At 48.3% G+C, this 20333-nt stretch overlaps 2 protein-coding genes across 5 annotated transcripts in view; one reads left to right on the forward strand and one right to left on the reverse strand.

Annotated features, from left to right (window-relative positions):
• Window positions 1–20333, reverse strand: part of DIP2C (disco interacting protein 2 homolog C) — an 840898-nt gene that overhangs the window by 597509 nt on the left and 223056 nt on the right. The window lies entirely within an intron of this gene.
• WDR37 (WD repeat domain 37) overlaps window positions 1–20333 on the forward strand; it is a 74859-nt gene that overhangs the window by 42785 nt on the left and 11741 nt on the right. For 3 of the 4 annotated variants that reach the window (XM_050805468.1, XM_050805467.1, XM_050805470.1), the window contains 2 exons: window positions 4233–4470; window positions 5760–5901. In XM_050805468.1, the coding sequence (XP_050661425.1) occupies window positions 4233–4470; window positions 5760–5901 (380 nt within the window). The remainder of the gene's footprint in view (window positions 1–4232; window positions 4471–5759; window positions 5902–20333) is intronic. The other variant, XM_050805469.1, reaches the window with a different exon arrangement.

Below are 20333 nucleotides of genomic sequence, written 5' to 3' on the forward strand. Positions count from 1 at the left end.
TGTAGTGCATAACACTGTCCACTAACATGCACATTTAGTGATGAAACAAGTGAAATGTGCGCTGATGGTGGGCGTGGTGGAGAGGTGAGGAGGGTGAGCATTGATGCTCAGGAAATTCAAAGGAGTTAGTGTATGGATTGTTTTCCAAATAAGAAAGACATCAATTTTATCAGAGGGAAGATTCATGTACAGTACTTACATTAAAAACACCTAATAGTTCACTTAGAATGTTCACTTAATTTATTTCTTTACTACTTTGCTTGTGTTGGGTGAGTGCACTTATGTTGATAGTTGCCACCTCAAGATTTGGGGCTGGTGTTGGGGGCTCTGAGTTAAAGACGAACCTCTGTGATGTGCCGTGACTTGAGCTGTCCTGGGAGCATTGCACTCACAGAGTTGTGTTGGGCCCTCCCTAAAAAAGAGGAGGCAGTGCAGCCTGTGGATGGCCAGGTCCCTGCAGAAACGGCGTGGGAGGTTCATTCCAGCACTGCTGGATGAAATGAGGCTCCTTAGGTGGAAAGCAGTTTTGTTTTCTGAAGCTTTTGCCAGCCCGTCTTGACTCTGATTTGCTTAGCAGTTTTCATTTTAAATTTTAACACAAACTCTAATCTGTTAAAATCTGTATTCATCTTGAATCATTATAGCTTTTGGACAGATGTCTTGTGTTTTAAAATTTGCATCTGCGAGTTTTGCTTGACATCCACAGTGTTGATAAGTGTTTGGGTGGCATAGTGGAAACATTTAGACCAACAGAATGACTGTCGCATGCGAGTTAAGTTACACCGAGTTACTCGTTTAACTTCGTTGGCCTTCTTTTTATCCTTTGAGGGGTTTACCCTGTGGCTGCTCCTGGCTCTTTGCTGTGCTCCCTCTGGAGCCGTTTTCCCAGCCACATGCAGTGCTGTCACCCGTCACCCCCGGCCTTCAAGGTGACGTCCTGACTACTCCCCTGCTGCAGCCTGTCTGGTGGCCTCTGCCAGCCTTGTGAGCCTGGGGCCCCCCGGCCCTCCGGCCCCCCGGCCCCCCGTCCCGACTGAGCTGCACGTGCCACCCTGAACTTGCTGTCTCTGGGTGTTCCTTTCCTTGTGCCACCCGTTTCAGGAAACGTCCCTGTCACCCAGTGCTTTAGACCAAACACCTTTCCACGGTGTAAACACCTGTATTGTTCTCTTACTGCCTGTGGAAATCACCCTGTCAGCCACTCCTGCAGCAGAGGGCGCTTCAGTTCTTTCTTCCCACCCTACTCCAGGCCACCCTCTCTCATGGGCACTTCTCTCATCTCCTGTCCGTCTCCTCCGTTGTTTTCTGGGGCTGCCATAACAACATGCCAGGGGCAGGGTGGCTTATAAACAACAGATCCGTGTTCCCACAGTCCCAGAGGCTGGAAACCCGAGATGAGGGTGTGAGCAGGGCTGGTTCCTCCTGAGGCCTCTTTCCATGGCTCATAGATGGATCTTCTCCTGGGTCCTTTATCCCTCTGGGAGTGTCTGTGTCCTCATCTCTTCTTACAAGGACGTCAGTCCTATTGGAATAGGGTCCACTCTCCTGGTCTCATTTTATCTTAATCACCTCTTTAAAGCCCCTTTCTCCAAACAGCCACATTCTGTGGTCCTGGGGTGAGGACTTCAGCACAGGAATTTGGGTCCACAGTTCTGTCCCTAGCAGCCCCTTCCACCGTTCCCTCCGCAGTTTGTTCACACAGCACACACCTGGCATCACACCCCGCCCACAGCCGTCTGGTGATTTTGCATCACACGGAATGGAACCTGGCATCCTTTCCACAGTCTCCCGGGATTACACGAGCTGTCCCGATGCCGCCTCGGATTTTGCCTCCTGTAGCTGTTACGCACATGGCGGAATGCTGTTCCTCAGCATGGGCGAGCCTTAACCCTTCCTTTCCTCACATCTGACTCATGTGCAGCCTCATCAGAGAGTCCCTCCTCAGTAATTCTATGTAAAATAGCAGCCCCCATCCAGCTGCCCCTTGTCCTATTTTATTTTACTTCATAGAACTTACTGCCGCCTTACTCTGTGTGGCCATGTTGACGTGTGTGCCCGTGCTGCTCTGCATCCATGTGATACGTGTTCCCGTGCTGCCGTGTGTCCCCGTGATGAGCGTTCCCGTGCTGCCGTGTGTCCCCGTGATGAGCGTTCCCGTGCTGCCGTGGGTCCCCGTGACGTGCGTTCCCGTGCTGCCGTGGGTCCCCGTGACGTGCGTTCCCGTGCTGCCGTGCGTCCCCGTGACGTGCGTTCCCGTGCTGCCGTGCGTCCCCGTGACGTGCGTTCCCGTGCTGCCGTGCGTCCCCGTGACGTGCGTTCCCGTGCTGCCGTGCGTCCCCGTGACGTGCGTTCCCGTGCTGCTGTGTCCGTGACGTGCGTTCCCGTGCTGCCGTGCGTCCCTGTGACGTGTTCCCGTGCTGCCGTGCGTCCCTGTGACATATGTTCCCATGCTGTTGCGCGTCCCTGTGACGTGCGTTCCCATGCTGCGGTGGGTCCCTGTGACGTGTTCTCGTGCTGCTTTTTGTCCCTGTGAGGCACGTTCCCGTGCTGCGGTGCGTCCCTATGACCTGTGCTCCCCTGCTGTTGTGCGTCCCGGTGATGTGCGTTCCTGTGCTGCTGTGCATCCCTGCGACTTGTGATACCGTGCTGCTGTGCGTCCCTGTGACGTGTTCCCGTGCTGCTATGCGTCCCTGTGACGTGTAATCCCATGCTGCTGCGCGTCCCTGTGACGTGTTCCCGTGCTGCTGTGCCTCCCAGTGATGTGTAATCCTGTGCTGCTATGCGTCCCTGTGACGTGTTCGCGTGCTGCTGTGCCTCCCAGTGATGTGTAATCCTGTGCTGCTATGCGTCCGTGACGTGTTCCCGTGCTGCTGTGCCTCCCAGTGATGTGTAATCCTGTGCTGCTATGCATCCATGTGATGTGCGTTCCTTTGCTGCTGTGCGTCCCTTTGACGTGCGTTCCCTAGTAATGTGCTTGTGCTCATGACATTCCTGTGTTAGGCCATTCTTGCATTACTATAAAAAAATACCTGAGACCGGGTAATTTATAAAGAAAAGAGGTTTAATTGGCTGGTTCTGCAGGCTGTACAGGGAGCGTGGCACCAGCATCTGCTTGGCTTCTAGAGGGGCTTCAGGGAGCTTGGAGCTTTCACTCACAGCAGAAGGGGAAGCCGGAGACGGCATCATGTGATGGAAGCAGGAGCAAGGCGGGGGCGGGGGGTGCCCCACATCCAAACAGCCAGATCTGGTGAGAGCTCACCCCCTATTGTGGGGTCAGCACCAGGCTATGAGGAATCCTCCCCCATGAGCCAGACACCCCCACCAGGCCCCACCTCCAACACAGGGGATTCCAGTTCAGCATGAGATTTGGGCTGGGACAAATTGCCAAACTGTATCAGTTCCAGTACTAGTACTTGTGTACATACGACATACCTCCCCATACTAACGTGTGTGTCTGTATGTGTGTGTGTGTGTGTGGTCTCTCTCTTTTGCTAGTTCTCTGAGGGCAGGAGCTTTACCAGGGGTCTTCACCCCAGAGTTCCTACCTGCTAGATTGAGCATAGTTTTGCATGTGTGCATGTCAGAAGCCCTCTGTCCTCTTCTGCACTGTGTAAGCAGCACCTGGGCTGGGGGTGGGGACTGGCACTCTGTCAGCCCCTGATAAATATTTGTTGGATGAATATACAGATTTTCTTACAGAGCTGGCTGTAATGTGTTTGTTTTAGCCTTGGCCTTTGACAGGGGGCTTGATGTTACAAAGGAAAATAGACTTTTATGACTATAGCAATAGAATTCTAAGTATATTTTAAGTAGGCTTTTGAGAATGAAAATGCTTCTTTTTTGCAATGTAATAAATTACTGACTTTCACTTGTATTTGGTTAGTTTTATATTGCATTTCTACTAATAACTGATGAAAACTTAAATGTTGAAAATCATTTTATTTGCCATTCTGTTGATGCGTGGAAATAAATGGTAGTTCAGTTGACAGCATTGTGGATTCCACTTTTTTTCTGTATGAGATGGTTGTAGAGTTGATGGGCGTTCACGGGCAGCAGTTATGGGTCAGAGGAGGACATACTCATCACAGTGGCCAGCACCGGGCTCCTGGTGGTGGCCATCGTGATGGATATGTCCTCAAGAGATTAATGAGAACCATCTATTTTGTAGCTGTGTCAGAAGAAACTCAAGATTTCCAGGAAATGTCTTTCTTTTCTGGCCTTCCCTTTGGCAGCAGATATCTGGGGAAGATGAAGTAGAGTGCTCTGACAAGGATGAGCCCGACCTCGATGGGGACGTGTCCAGCGACTGCCCCACCATCCGCGTCCCGCTGACATCCCTCAAGAGCCACCAGGGCGTGGTCATCGCCGCTGACTGGCTGGTTGGGGGGAAGCAGGCTGTGACTGCCTCCTGGGACCGGACGGCAAACCTGTACGACGTGGAGACGTCTGAGCTTGTTCATTCTCTGACAGGTGCCTGGGTTCTCTGAGTCCGCCGCCTCCTGGCTGTGCATGTTAATTTATGTCCATGGGTTATGTCTGACCTTGACAATTACTTCTTGACCAGAATGAGTCTCAGTCCTCTTGGCTCTTCTGTGGTAATTTTTGGAGATTCTTTCTGTTAATAATAGAACTGTTGGTAGCTAAATTTATTTTATCTTCAGGGGTTTTAAATTGTAGCATGTAGTATCTAGATATTGGAAATATGGTAGTTGTATTAGTTTTCCATTGTTCTGTAACAAATTTCTACAATCTTAGTGTCTTAAAGTGACAGGAATTGATGGCCTTATGGTTTCCCAGGTCAGGAATTTTGGGCCCATGGTAGCTGCTCTTCTCCCTGGGGCCTCAAAGACCTGAGTGAGGATGCTGCCTGGGCGGGACCTCCCCAAGGCTGCGATCCTCTTCCAAGCCTGCTGATCATTGGAGGAGGCCGTCTCTGCGGCTGGAGTCTGAGGCCCTGTCTTCTTGCCGGCTGCCAGCCAGGGCTCCTCTGGGTGTGCAGAGGCTGTGCCTGGCCCCGGGGTCCCTGCACAGGGCATGCCTTTCCCACACAGCAGCCACTTTCCTCTGCAGCTGGAGCTCCCCTGCTGCTCTGAACTCTCCAACTTCTGTGACCTTTTTTAAGGGCTAGGCCGGACCACCCAGGACAATCTTCCCTTTGATGAACTCAAAGTCAACTCATTTAGGGACCTTAATTACATCTGCAAAATTCTTTTTGCCTTTTAATGTATCATAATTACCAGAAAGATAATCTCATCCTATTTACAGGCTCTGCCCTAACTGAAGGGAAGCGCGGCAGGCATGTATGGGGTGGGGGTGGCTTGGGGCCATCTTGGGGTTCTGCCTACTGAAGTTGCTTCTGCGAATCTGTCTGTAAGTGCATTTCCTGCATGAGCGTTAAAGATTGTATTTGAGTGAGGACCCACAGCGTAGTATCATTAGAAGATATTCTAAGCAAAGAATTAAGATTTAAGTGGTTCTCACATTCAGCCTGTTAATTTGCCTGACCTTCTAACTGTTAGGGTCAGAAAATGGGTTATGCACCTGCTTGGTTTTCTGTTCCTTTGACGTGGACGGCTGAAAGGACTTCAGCTTCTGAGGGAAAACCTGCCCCACCGTGACCCACATGCTGCTGAGTGATTCCATTAGGTCAGGTTCACATTCTAAGAGAGACGGCTTCTTGGGTTCTTGTGCTGTTGAAAAGCTTTTTTCTCAGTGTGCTCCTCAGGTGATGACCTTGTGTTTTGCCATCTTGGTTACAGGGCACGACCAGGAGTTGACGCACTGCTGCACACACCCTACCCAGCGGCTTGTGGTGACTTCTTCCCGCGACACGACTTTCCGCCTCTGGGATTTCAGGGACCCCTCCATCCACTCGGTGAATGTTTTCCAGGGACACACGGAGTGAGTTGTGGTAGTTTAGACATCTGTCTTTAGCCATGAAAAAAGTTCTGTGGGTTGACATGAAAACTTAATTCTAGTCTTAATTTTCAGTATTTACAACTCTACTATCTTTCAAAAAAACGATTACCTTTCAAATTCTGCTATTCTTTTTCTAAACATTTAGCTCCATTTTGGCTATTTCAGAGGATCTAGGAGATTGACAGAGGGCACCCTCAGATGTTCTCTTGAGAAGTTTAAAGAAGACAGAATGGGGGAGCTGGGTGGAGAGGGTTAGAAAAGAGCAGGGCTGCCAGAGCCTGTAGCTGAACACAGGGACTGGCCACACCACCGTGTGCGCCGCGGGAGCTGTTACTGCCACCCACAGGGCCTGTGGCTGAGCACAGGAGCTGGCCATGCCACCATGGGTGCTGCGGGAGCTGTTACCGCTACCCATGGGGCATCTCCTGGGTCTTTTCCATCTAGTTTTTGTTATTACACGTGTCTGTGTGGTATATTCTGGGAGAAGGTACACACACAGATGCGCACGCAGACATAGACCCTCAATCCAGTGTGTCCCTTTCTGCTTGGGTTTCTCTCCGGCAACTCAAGCGTAAGGTCTTAACAGAACTCATCAGTTCTTTCTGTAACCGCCTCCTTCCCCGAGTCTGGCCCTGCTCAGTCAATGATGAGACTTCCTGCCCACTCATGGGGGCTGTCTACCTAGAGTGTTCCCTGGTTCTTCTCTTTTAACCTCTGCTCCCCGTTCCCCCATCATGTCCCACGTGGTCCACTGGCAGGTCTGCTGCCAGCCGTGCCTGTGGGATCTGTCCCGGCCACTCCTCGCTCCTCCATGCCCCCTCAACCTCCCACCAGTGCTGCTCTCCATTCCACGTCTGGATAAGCAGCGTGCAGTGAGAGGTTTATAAATGAACTCCAAATATGAAAATCTGTTCTATATGTTTAATGTGAGTTACTAAGTTTTAGATTTAGCGTTCAAAATGTTAGTAAGATGTTGGAAAGGAAAATAGGACTTTTTGTTTGTTTGTTTGTTAATAGACGGAGTCTCTTTCTGTCGCCCAGGCTGGAGTGCAGTGGCACAATCTCGGCTTACTGCAACCTCTGCCTCCTGGGTTCAAGCGATTCTCCTCCCTCAGCCTCCCTAGTAGCTGGGATTGCAGGCGCCCGCCACCACGCCTGGTTAATTTTTGTATTTTTAGCAGAGGTGGGGTTTCACCATGTTGGCTGGGCTGGTCTCAAACTCCTGACCTCAGGTGATCCGCCCGCCTCGCCTACCGAAGTGCTGGGATTATAGATGTGAGCCATCGCGCCCGACCAGGACAACGTTTTCAAAAAGAAGCTTGAGATTGGAGATCTTTATGTCAGCCTGGGTCTGTTCGGGGGCATCACACGCATTAAACTACTCCGTCCTGACATCAGGTCGGCGTTTATTCTGCCAGCTCCATTAGCGATAGCCACAGTAATACAGACCTCCCGGCGGTCAGTGGCTGAACACAGCACCGTGTTGTTGCTGCATCAGGGTGCAGCGGGCACCGAGCTGGGCCCCCATGAGCTCCGCCACATGGCCTGACCCCGCTGCAGGCCAGCTCATCGGTGAGGAAGATGCCGTGGCTCGGGGAGCGCTGCTTCCTATGCATGTTAGCTTGGATGTGGTGCTCCCTGACGTCCACCAGATGCAGAGGGGCCCCACAGCAAAGCCCTGGCTGCACCTGGGCCCGCCACCTGGCAACACTGCAGGTCGGGGCAGAGGGGCCACATGGCTGCTCTGCTGTTCCTCATGAGAATTCACTGGAAGGGCAGTTGGAGGCCTAGAGGGTGGGAGGAGCAAGATGGTCTCACTCCTGCACCTGCAGTGCTTTCCTAAGCTTTTTTCTTAGAAAAGTTTCAAGCCTACATAAAAACTAACAGAGTAGTACAGTATACCCACAAACCCTTCACCTAGGTTCGCCTGTTGTATTGCAGCACTGCTGTCTCCTTACACGTGTACACACCTCTCTCTGAAACACCACACTCTCTTTACACGTGTACACACTGCTGTCTACCCACTTTCACCTAGGTTTGCCTGTTGTATTACAGCACTGCTGTCTCTACATAAGTGTAACACACACGCCCACTTACCCATCACCTAGGTTCGCTTGTTGTATTGCAGCACCGCTGTCTCTCTTTACACATGTGTACACAACTCTCTCTGAAATACACGCCCACTTACCCTTCACCTAGGTTCGCCTGTTGTTGTATTGCAGCACTGCTGTCTTTGTAGACGTATACACACCTCTCTCTGTAACACACACTTGTATATTTTCTTTGGCTGAGACCTTTGAAAGGAAAACTCCAGCATGCATTTTCTAAGAATAAGGATGTTCTCCTAATATAGTAGCATTGTTCAAATAAGAAAATTAGTAAAAATGCTATGGCATCCTTTATCTGGTCCATATTTAGATTTACTGAGTTCTCCCCAAAATGTCTTTGATACTTTTTTTAGATCTAGGATTTAATCAGGATTCTCTCATCACATTTAGATATTATGTCCTTTGACTTCTTTTAATCTAGAATGGTCCTTCCCCCATTTTTTGTTACTTTTTAGGACATTGAGTTTTTTTGGTGAAGAATCTTGGTGCTCTTTTGTAGAATGCCCCTCATTCTGCATTTTTCTTATGACTTCCTTTAAAGTACCCCTCTGCTGTGCTATTGGTGTGCTGAAGCACTCCTGCGGTTAAGATGGCGTCTGCAGCTGTGCCTGCCAGAGGTGCTCTCCTGTTTCAAATAGTGAAGTGACACTGTTCCATGGATGTTAATTCCCCAGTGACCTTTCCTCGGTCCAGGGCCTCAGCTCATTGTTACGTTGAGTCCTGCAGAAGGGGATCTTTGTAATTCTGTCTACACTGGTTAGTTGGCACTGTGTTTTTTGAGTGTTAGCGAGCATAGACACCTGCACTTTGTTGGTGTTGGTGGTTGTGATCCCTGTGGTTGCTTTGGTTTTGGCTTCTGAGTGCCCCCCCACCCCCCCAACCATGGCACCTGCAGGGCCGAGTGCCACCATCCTAGCACAGCTCCCTGCCCCAGGCTGGGACGACCCAGCAGCTCTCACTGCATTGACTCTGGTCATCTGTATGGAGCACAAAAATCTGTCAGAGCTTTGAGAATTGGGTAAAGAGGATAGTTTTGTGTCTAGAGAGCAGGGCAGCTTCCTATGTGCTTCCGATATGGGGGTCGCAGGTATAGACTGGTGTGCCCTGCCGTGTCTGTCCCCTATGAGGGCAGAATGGAAAGGCCCAAGAATTCTGTCCAGAGGAGGATGCAGTGGAGCCAGGGCTTGGTGAGTTGCTGGTTTGTGCCAGACACTGTTGAAGCCCCTGGCATCACCCCAGTTCAGAGAGAGAAACTGAGGCATGAGGACGCCAGGTGGTTTGCTGAGGGTTTGGCTCTAGGGGGTGATTCCAGAGCAGTCCCTCCTGGTGCCTTCAAGGTGCCTCTTGTGTTATTTAAGACCCTTCTAGCCCTGTGTTGTCTCTGTTCAGTTACCTTGTTTAATTAAAATACTTTATTTTTGTTTTGTGTAAAAAGAAAAGTTTTTGTATTTGTATTACTGGAGTTGATTGCAAGTGCATGTTTTTGCTTCTAAGGCTGTTGCAACCGTGTGGTCTTGGCCATTTGACTGTGAAGTGTAGTGAATGCTGGTGGCATCTTTAAACCATCTGCTTAGGCCGGACGCAGTGGCTCACGCCTGTAATCCCAGCGCTTTGGGAGGCCGAGACGGGCGGGTCACCTGAGGTCGGGAGTTTGAGACCAGCTTGACCAACATGGAGAAACTCTGTCTCTACTAAAAATACAAAATTAGTCAGGTGTGGTGGTGCATGCCTGTAATCCCAGCTACTTGGGAGGCTGAGGCAGGAGAATCGCTTGAACCCAGGAGGTTGAACCCAGGAGCCGAGATCGCGCCATTTTACTCCAGCCTGGGCAACAAGAGCGAAACTCCGTCTCAGAAAAAAAAAAAATCTGATTAATTTGTGGTAAATTTTTGCAGCTGGTGGATACGTGAAACAATGGTTTTTAGAGAGCTGTACTTATGAAGAATGTAGTAACTGTTTTGAAGGAGTTCATATTAATGTGGACCTATGAATACAGTTTCCTAGGGTTTATGTCTCTCTATTGGAATCAGGTGTGGGGGTAGAGTAAGGTGGAGTGTGTAATTCCGTGTGCCCTCTCTCCCACATGGGTCTTCCAAGCTGTAGTCTATGCTTCCACTCACCTGAACCGTGGGCATGAGGTGAACGTGGACCAGACCTGCCCAGGCCAGGCTTACTCAGATCGTTTATGCTTTCGTTTCTTACTCAAATTATCATGAAGTAGCGTATCTTGTTCATGTGTACATCCAAAAATAAGTTTTGAAAAGATCTCTTTGGTGCTAATTTTGTTGCTGCGTCAGGGCGAGTCCACTGGGCTCCTGGACATCCAGCTTCCCCTCACCGGCCTGGAGCTTCCTCAGCTGTGCTCCTGCAGGATGAGGGCTTGGTCAGCAGGTGGAGCCATGGACGCCTTTATTGAACACAAACTCTTCCTGACATCAGATCAGCTGTGAGGCCTTTAGACATGCCTCATAATGAGAAAAGCAGGAAATGAGAAATTTTACAAAAATGTTTCATCTGAGGCATCTTCTTAGTACCGCTTGCCTTTGTCTCTGGCGTAGGTTTTGCAGGTTCGAGCCAGTACACCAAATAAAACCCACAGAGTGCGTGATCCTTACAAAAGTGTAGAGCTGTGCATCCGCGCCACAGCACACCTGAGGCGCCAATTGCGGGTTTAGTTCCTAAGATGTGCATCCGCGCTACAGCGCACGGAGGTGCGCGTTTAGTTCCTGAGATGTGCATCCACTCCACAGCAGAAGTGCGGCTTTAGTTCCTCAGATGTGCATCCGCGCCACAGCAGAAGTGCGGCTTTAGTTCCTCAGATGTGCATCCGCGCCGCAGCAGAAGTGCGGCTTTAGTTCCTCAGATGTGCATCCGCGCCGCAGCAGAAGTGCGGGTTTAGTTCCTCAGATGTGCTTCCGCGCCGCAGCAGAAGTGCGGCTTTAGTTCCTGGGATGTGCTTCCGCTCCACAGCAGAAGTGCGGCTTTAGTTCCTCGGATGTGCTTCCGCTCCACAGCAGAAGTGCGGCTTTAGTTTCTAAGATGTGCATCCGCGCTACAGCACACCTGGGTGAGGTCCGGGTTGTGGGTTTAGTTCCTGATTAAGAGAAATGGCCAGGTTATGTGTGTCCGTTCGATCACTTGTCTGGGACGTTCTGAATGTGACTTGTAAGAGCACACCCTGGGTCTCCTGCCTTCCCTGCCACCATGTCATTCTGAGGGATCCTCTGCTCCGAGGGCTTCTCTGCAGTGGCCACTGCATCGCCAAGGACATCTGTGAGCCTTCGATGCGTGTCCAGCCTGTTAGTGCCCAGACCCATGGGGCCTGGCACCCTGATAGGTGGGAATGTTTGCCCAGGGCCCGGCCTGAGGCCTGCAGGACTGCCCGCTTATCCAGGAAGTAGCTCTGTCGGTTTTCCAGGGCGATCCTGAGTCCTTTTCACCAGTTCTTTTCCTCAGCATTGAAAGCAAAAGTCAGACATGTGTTCTTAGAAAGTTTGCTGTTCTTGTTGATGTAGGCCAAAAAGTTGTATGCAGGGTGTTTTTAGTGATATTGCTTAAACAGAGGCAGTATTTCTTCAACGTGTGTGACTAAAAGTACCCTTTGTTATGTAATTTATATTAACATGGTGTGGAATGTGGTTTTCAAAGTTTTTTCTTAGGGCTTATTTTCACTTGTAGGAACTCAGCATAAATTCTTTAATACAGTATTAGAATCTAATGTCTTTTATAGTGTAGATAATTAACTGTCTAGTTAAGGTGACTTGCTGTATATTGGGTTTTCTTAAAGCATGAAGTAGCTCTAAAGGCTTAACGGTAACTGGCCCAGTTTTGTGATCCAGTTTCCAGGAGAGATTTTTCCCCACTTTGATTTTTTGCTTACTGTAATCCTCGTACTTTTACTTGAATTCTGTGCCTTTTTGAAAGACTGAAGTTTGAGTTCCCGTGCTTCACTGTAAGAAAGAAAAGCGTAGCAAAATGGGTCTCCTGAAACGTGTGGTCGTTATCTTAGCTGGAGAAGTTGGAGCTCCGTGCTGTGAGCTGCTAAAGGCTTTGATCATCTGTGTTTAGAAGGACCTGCCACCTTCTCCTTTTGATGTGTCTTATTTCTTTTCACTCTGTGTTATGGCATCTCTGTATTATAGCAGGAATTTTACCATGGTATTACTTAGTTGGTGTAACTGTGTGGCTGTTTTTATTTGACTGTTTGTTAGTGACCCAATGTGTACTGATTTATATGAAAAGCAATTTTAGATACTTCATATAGCAGAAATGTGAAGTTGTAGTATGTATTCTTAAAAATAATAAGAAGGCTTAATTTGAAAATTTCAGTATGTCACAGGAATTCAGCTGTTGGTGGCTATTTCTCCCCCCCCCCCTTTTTTTTTTTTTTTTTTTTTTTTTTTGGCTATTTCTTATACCTTGTTTGATTGCACTCCATAGATTGAGGTTTTTTACAAATGAAGATCTGTGGAGCCCAACCCTGGCTGAGCAGGTTTGTTGATGCCAGTTTTCCAACAGCACATGCTCACTTCCTGTCTCTCTGTCACATTTTGGTCATTCTCACAATATTTCTTACTTTTTCATTGTGATTATGTGAGGGTGGTCAGTGACTTTTGCTGTAACTGTTATTATTGGTTTTGAGGTCCTGGGAACCTTGCCCGTAGAAGACAGTGAACTTAGTCGATAAATCGTGTGTGTTCCAGCTGCCCTACTAACTGACCGTTCCCTCGTCTGTCACTTTCTCCTAAGGCCTCTGACTCCCTGAGACACAACACTATTGAAATTAGGCCAACTAACATCCCTACAGCGGCCTTTCAGTGTTCAAATGAAGAGTTTCGTGTCCCTCACTTGAAAGCTGGAAATGAACAAAGCTTAGTGAGGAAGACGTGGCGAAGGCAGAGAGGCTGTGAAAGGTGAGCATCCTGAACCGGACAGCCAGGTTCTGAATGCAAAGGAAAAGTTCTGGAAGGAAAGTAAAACTGCTACTCCAAGTGATAAGAACACAACCCTAATGCTGATATGAAGGAAGTTTGAGTGGTCTGGATTGGTTAAACCAGCCACAACTTTCCTTTTAGCCAAATCCTAATCCACAGTAGGGCCCTGACTCTCTTCAATTCTGTGAGGGCTGAGAGAGGTGAGGGAGCTGCGGAAGAAAAGCTGGAAGCTAGCAGAGGTTGGTTCACGAGGTTTAAGGAAAGAAGCCGTCTCCATGAGAGTGCAAGGTGAAGCAGCAGCAAGTGCTGATGGAGAAGCTGCAGCAAGTTCTCCAGAAGATCCAGCTGAGATCATCGATGAAGATGGCTGTGTTTAATAACAAATCCTCAGTGTAGACAAAACAGCCTTCTGTTAAAAAAGATGTCATCTAGAACTTTCCTAGCTAGAGAAGTCATTGCCTGGCTTCAAAGGACAGACTGATTCTCTTGTGAGGGGCTAGTACAGTTGGTGACTTGCAGTTGAAGCCAGTGCTCATTTACCATTCTGAAAATCCTAGGGCCCTTAGGAATTATGTGAAACCTACTCTGCCTATGCTCTATAAATGGATCACCAAAGGCTGGATGAGAGCACATCTGTTTACACCATGGTTTACTGAATATTTTAAGCCTACTGTTGAGACCTACTGCTCAGGAAAAAAGTGTTTTTTTTCCCAAAATTGTACTGCTTATTGACAGTGCACCTAAGGGCTCTGTTGGAGATGTACAAGGGGATGGATGTTGTCATGCCTGGTAACACAACCCCCATTCTGTAGCCCATGGTTCAAGGAGTCATTTTGACTTTCGAGTCTCATTATTTAAAAAATACATTCGTAAGGCTATAGCTGCCATAGATAGTGATTCCTCTGATGGACCTGGGCAATGTCAATTGAGCACCTTCTGGAAAGGATTTATCATTCTAGATGCCATTCAGAACACTTGTGATTCATGGGAGAAGGTCAAAATGTCACAGGAATTTGAGAGACGTTGAGGGGTACAAGTCTTCAATGGAGAAAGTCACTGCAGGTGTGGTGGAAACAGGAAGATAACTAGGATTAGAAGTGGATCCTGAAGATGGAACTGAATTGCTACAATCTCATGATAAACTTGAATGGACAAGGAACTGCTTCTTATGGATGAGTAAAGAAAGTGGTTTCTTGAGTGGGAATGTACTCTTGGTGAAGATGCTATGAACACTGTTTAAATGACAGCAAAGGATTTTGAATATTCCATAATCTTCAGTGGTAAAGCAGCAGTAGGGTTAGGGTTTCAGAGGACTCACTCCAGTTTTGAAGTTCAATTGTGGGTAAAATGCATTTTTTTTTTTTTTTTTTTTGAGACAGGAGTCTTGCCCTGTTGTCTAGGTTATAGTGCAGTGGTGCTATCTTGGCTCACTGCCACCTCTGCCTCCCAGGTTCAAATGATTCTCCTGCCTCAGCCTTCCGAGTAGCTGGGATTACAGGCATCTGCCACCACGCCCGGCTAATTTTTACATTTTTAATAGACAGGGTTTCACCATGTTGGCCAGGCTGGTCTTGAACTCCTAACCTCAAAAGATCCACCTGCCTTGGCCTCCCAAAGTGCTGGGATTACAGGCGTAAGCCACCATGCCTGGCCTTGGTAAAATGCTTTTCAACAGCATCACATGCGATAGAGAAATCTTTTGTAGAAGGAAGAATCAGTTGATGTAGCAGACGTCATTGCTGTCCATTTTAAGAAATAGCCCCAGCCTTCAGTAGCCACCACGCTGAACGGTCAGCAGCCGTCAGCATCGAGGCAGGACCCCCCCCATGAGCGAAAAGATGATGACTCACCAAAGGCTCAGATGACTGTTAGTGTTTTCAGTGGTAAAATTTATCTTACTTATAAAGCACACATTGTGTTTTCAGAGGTAATGCGGTTGCTCACTTAATGGAATATAGGATGGTATGGCTGTGGCTTCTGTATGCACTGGAAAACCAGACAGCTCGTGTGATCTGCCTTACTGTGATCTTTACCTCACAGCATGGGCTGGAACGAACGGAACCCGCAGAAGCTCTGAGATTGCCTGTGTTTGTCCTAACCACCAGGAGCTGCAGCTGGAAGTCAGTGCTTTTTACCTGAACTAAGTTCTTTTCTGTTTGTGTGTTTTTCACCTGGCAGTGTAATTCCATAAGCCTGGCCCTCTCCTGGCTGCAGCATTCCCTTGCACACACCTGGGGGCTGAACCCACACGCAGGCTGTTCCAGCGTGGGCCCTCACTGTGCGGACTGTGGGTGAATAGACGTGCCTGCAAGAGGCTTTTGCTGTCATGACATTTGCCTGTTTAGATCCCAGCCTCAGTCTTCAGACTCCCCTCAGCACACCCCAACCCCGTAGAGTTTTCCTCCCCTCCCCATTTCCCTTTTTTTTTTTTTTACTTTTTTATTTTGGTTGCTATAAAAAGGAGCTGACAGGCGAGGCGTCACTGGCCATTAAACCTCCTCCGTGGGTGGCAGGTGGCTCTGCCTGGTGCCAGGCTGGCAGTATTTGCAATGCGGATAAAGAAAAAAACAGGAGATCATCTCAACATGGATGTGATATTTGAGGATGCAAAGTTTTTTTGTTTTCTTCCTTTTTAATTCTTTACAAATGATTTTAACTTTATTTCCCCAAATGTGGCCTTTGGTGCTTTCTTCTAAAGAAAACAAAACACACATCTAACCAAACAAAATTTTAAAAAATTAGTTGGAAAATTATGATGATCACTTTGAAGTGATGACATCTTTGTGTGCTTTTATTTCCAAACACCTGGGGGAGATATTTGGTACTAAACACTCAGTTCTAGATCATGTGCTCAGAAAGGTAAACAGTTTCGCACCTTGTGTCATGGTGTTAACAGTTTTCTTTATGCTTTTAAAGGGAAAAAGATATTTGGAAAGTGACATTTTTAACTGGATGATGGGCAGTTTTAATTGCACCTGACCTTTGTGCTTGGTCACAGGCACCATGCAGGCGTCAGCTCGGGTGTGGGCCTCTGGGTGCTGTCCGGCCAGCCAGCCACCTGGGAGGTGGGCATTGGAAAGGCCGCATGTGGTCTGTGAATCAGTTTGCTTTCCACTTTCAGATCTGCTTTCTTTTTGGTGATGGGTTTTGAGTCGTTGTCTGTGAGGAAGGTGGAGAGCCAGTCATCTACCAGGTGGTGACTTTGCCACAACAGGGCCCTGTGGAAAGGCCTCTGGGGTGGAAGTGACATGGAGATGAGGACGACCTGCAGGCTGCCGGGCCTGTGTGTCTCCTGTCAGTGTTACATCTCCTACCCATATGCCTGAAAGCTTGGTGGTTGTTTTTTTGATTATATTAAATTAGAGTACTTTAACAAAATGTTGTTATGTATTCATGGGGTGTGAGTGCAGTTTTGCTACCTTGATGTACTCCACTGAGGTGAGGCCAGGGCCTTTAGTGTACCCCTCACTGGAGTGACGTTCATTGCACGCACCAGGCAACCTCCCGTCATCCACCCTGCCCCAGATCTCCACCCTGTCCATCAGTCCTATGTCCACCCCACCCTGGGTCATCTCTGCCCTGTCCATCAGTCTTCTTGTCATCCCCTCTGCCCTGGGTCATCTCTGCCCTGTCCATCAGTCCTCCCGTCACCCACTCCGCCCGGGGTCTCTGCCCTGTCAGTCCTCCTGTCACCCACCCCACCCTGGGTCTCTGCCCTGTCAGTCCTCCACTGTCCCTTTGTGCACGTAGTTTTGCTCCCACTTGCCAGTGAGGACACACATTCTGTCTTTCAGTGTTTGCATTGTTTCACTTAAGATAATGGCCCCCAGTTCTATTCATGTTGCTGCATAAATTAATAAATGTGATTTTATTTTGAGGAAGTGTATAGATTTATATAAATACAACTCTTAGTAATAACTGGCTAATATCCAAGGTTATTGTAAAACTGAGGCTAGGGTCACTGAGGACTCCAACTGTCCCCCGTGATAGCTTTTCTGAGCTTTGCTGGTTGGTCTGAGTATGGTGCAGATTCCAGAGAACCGTAGTGGGCAGCAGTTGGCGGGAACAGGACCTCACTGCAGCAGTCGTGTTCAGGGGTGGTCTTGGGTGTTTCCTGTATATTAGCTAGTGACTGTTTTGTCTTGTGACGATAGAAACTGCCAAGGAGACGTTAGCAGATAATAGTGCGCACCTGGGCACACCTAGGCCCAGTGGTTCTTTCTGTGCAAAGGAGAATCCTTGTCTCTTACCAGCAGAGCAGCGCTGGCCGTGCCACCACCTGCAGAGCTGCCGCTCCGTCCTTCTCTCTCAGTGTCCTGTGGTATGAACGTAACAGTAACTTCTTGAGCCAGTCCCTTGTTGATGCATGTTTTAAAATTTTTATTGGTTTATTTTTTTGAGACAGGGCCTCACCGTCTTGCCTAGGCTGGACTGCAGTGGCATGATCACAGCTCACTGCAATCTTGACCTCCTGGGCTCAAGTGATCCTCCCACCTCAGCCTCCTGAGTAGCAGGGACTACAGGGCTGTGCCGCCACTACCTGCTAATGTTTGTGTTTTTTGTAGAGATGGAGTCTCACTATGTTGCTTAGGCTGCTCTCGAAATCTTGGCCTCAAGTGATCCTCCTGCCTCAGCTTCCAAAGTTCTGGAATTACAGGTGTGACCCAGTATGCCTGGCTGCCTGCTGATGCATTTTAAAATTGTTTCCAAGTTAGAATATTGTTTTTAAAAGTGAGAGGAGATTTAGTGTATCTCTGTTTTACCCTTTTAAAGTTCCTCATTTAAGAAGGACTACTCAGAAACTAATAAAATAAGAACTTAAGGAAATAATTGCATTTGAATTGCTCTACTTAACAGCTTTGTTTTGACCTGTCAGATTCCGTCACTTTTCTTTGAGATAACTGTAAGACAGCCATCACGCTATTGACACATACTAGAAACTTCCTAACTGTGAGGTACTTCAGGACAGACTCCAGAGACAGGGGCGGGTGTCTGAGTCCACAAGTCAGCAGAAACCAGCATGATATGCAGAGGGGGCAGAATGGGGAGGGGTGACTGCCTAAAGCATCAGCTTACGTTTGGAAAAGATGGTGATGACCATGCTGTGTGCATGTCCACTGCAGAGCCAGGGCCTGGGTGGCACGTGAGGGTCGCCTGGCAGCCTCTGATCAGCATCTGCGTGCTGTGTGCACTCAGCCACCCTCAGCTAGCTCTGCTTGAAGTCCCTGCACACATCTGAGCTGCAGGGTTTCTGGTGCTCAGCAGCAGAGCAGAGAAACACTTCATTTAACACCGTCTTTGGAGAGCACGATGTTCCACAGAAGCGATTTCTCCAATGATCCCTCAAGAACCAACACTTTGTAAAAAAAGACTATTTCGTGTGTGTGTGTGTGTGTAAGAGGGACATACCAGTGCTTTAGGAGTGTGCACGCACTGCCACGCTGCCTCCCTGCCCTGATGGCCTCACGGGCTGGGTGTTACTGTTTGTCTCTGTTGTGTTTTGTTTTGTTTTGGCTTCTCTGGAAGTCAGTTGTTGCTTTTTGCCATTTTTGTGTTGGTTTCTAACGCTGTTTCTCATTCAATCCCACCGATTTCTCTTACTTACTGCTCCTGAACATTCTAAAACTGATATGTAGAGATGAAAATGAACCCTGAATAAAAGACTCAGGGCCATTCCTATGAAGAAAGGACATGAGTGCATGGGCGTTAGGAATTTCTTCTGTATACCAGAAGGCTGTGCTGCACAACAAGTCAAGAGCATCTATTTGGAAAATATGTCTGTATAGGCTCCTGCAGATGCAGTAGTTGTAAGAAACAGTCTCTGTCCTTAGTAGCCTTGACATTCTAGGATGATAAGATCAGTACACGAGACAGAGGAGAGCAAGAGAACACAGAGCTGAGTGCTGTGTGCTTAGTCCAGAGATCACAGAGCTGAGTGCTGTTACTGAGTCCAGGCGCCACAGATCAGTGTTTCTGTAATGGGTCTTCTTTCTTTGTGTCATAGCCAAGGTGATGCTCTTCAGCTAGCAGAAGAGTGTTCTCACTGTGCCCCCATAGTTCATGGACCTGATCTTTAGAACCTTATTTTTGGCTGGGTGAGGTAGTCAGGTTGTACTGAACTAAATGTTTTGTTTGAATAGTCTGTGGAAAGGTTCTTATTAATTCAGTTAATCAGATCTTAGGGAGGCTTTAGCGTAGTCTGAAGTCACTTTAGAAGCTCTTCTCTGTGGGCTGTGGTAAACGTGGATATTGCAGAGGCTTCTTGTAGCTTTGCTGTGATGCCTGTTGGCAGCACTTCCAGCCCTTAGGGTGCTATTGTGTGCCTAACACTGCTGACCTTCTAAGTGGCCGGTCACTTGCCCCCTTCACTGGGAGGAGGGAGGCGTCACTGGAGTGACTTTACCTCCTCCTCTGCTGCACACTGTCTCAGGAGGAGCAGGGCCTGCACACAGCCAGTGCTTAATAAATATTTGTTGCATGAACAGTTCTGTGGTGCAGCCCTTATCAGTGACTTAGTTGGGAAATCTCTCATTATTTTTGCTGAGGGGTTTGGAGAGTAGCATGGCCCCATGAGACTACTGAGGTAGAACTATGCATTAGGAGAGCTGACTTCTCCAGGGAACAGTTGAATTTGAAATTCTGAAAAAGAATCACGTGTGATACATACTTGATTTTTGCTTTGATAGTTTTTTATTTTAAGGGTCCACTTTTTTAGGAGGTAGCCATCAAGGAGTATTTAGAAATGTGTCTTATCGGAATGTGACTTTTCCGTTTCTTGGTCAGTCCTCCGAGTTCGTCGAACGAACGCTTGTGTGAGTTCTTGAATTCCGAAAGATGTGGGTGATGAGAAAGGCCGGGATGGAACTTCGGAGACCCCGAGTGTGCATTTGGGCTGCCTGGCTGTGAAGGGAAGACCTGATTAATGTGTTAGGAGTTGGATTTCATGCAGATAGCTTAGAAATTTCAGGAAGGGCTCTGATGACTCTGAACACAACGCAGCTACCCCACATCTTCCCTTGCACTGTGAAGCCCCCTCTCCGAGGGGCACCCGGGGGTCCTGGGCTGGCTTGTTGGGGTGTCCCTTGGTTACTTACTCAGAGCACTGTTTTAAGGTCAGGGTTGTTGGTGACACAGGTGTTGTACTTTTGTATCAGCACTGTAATAGAACAGTTGACCTGCCAAAATAATAAAGCCACAGTGGTGCCTGTTTCACAGCTGTTCATTTTCAAAGATCTATTCTCAGTGCCTTGACTGAGAAGCCTGGGTTCCAAGGAAGGGACTGCCGTCTGCAGGCCTCCCCCTGGAGCACCCTTGCTCTCTGTGGACACACAGGCGTGCTCCTCAGAGGTAAACACATTACCTCGAGGAAGCT

Source organism: Macaca thibetana, chromosome 9, assembly GCF_024542745.1.
Source record: "Macaca thibetana thibetana isolate TM-01 chromosome 9, ASM2454274v1, whole genome shotgun sequence".
Lineage (NCBI taxonomy): Eukaryota > Metazoa > Chordata > Mammalia > Primates > Cercopithecidae > Macaca > Macaca thibetana.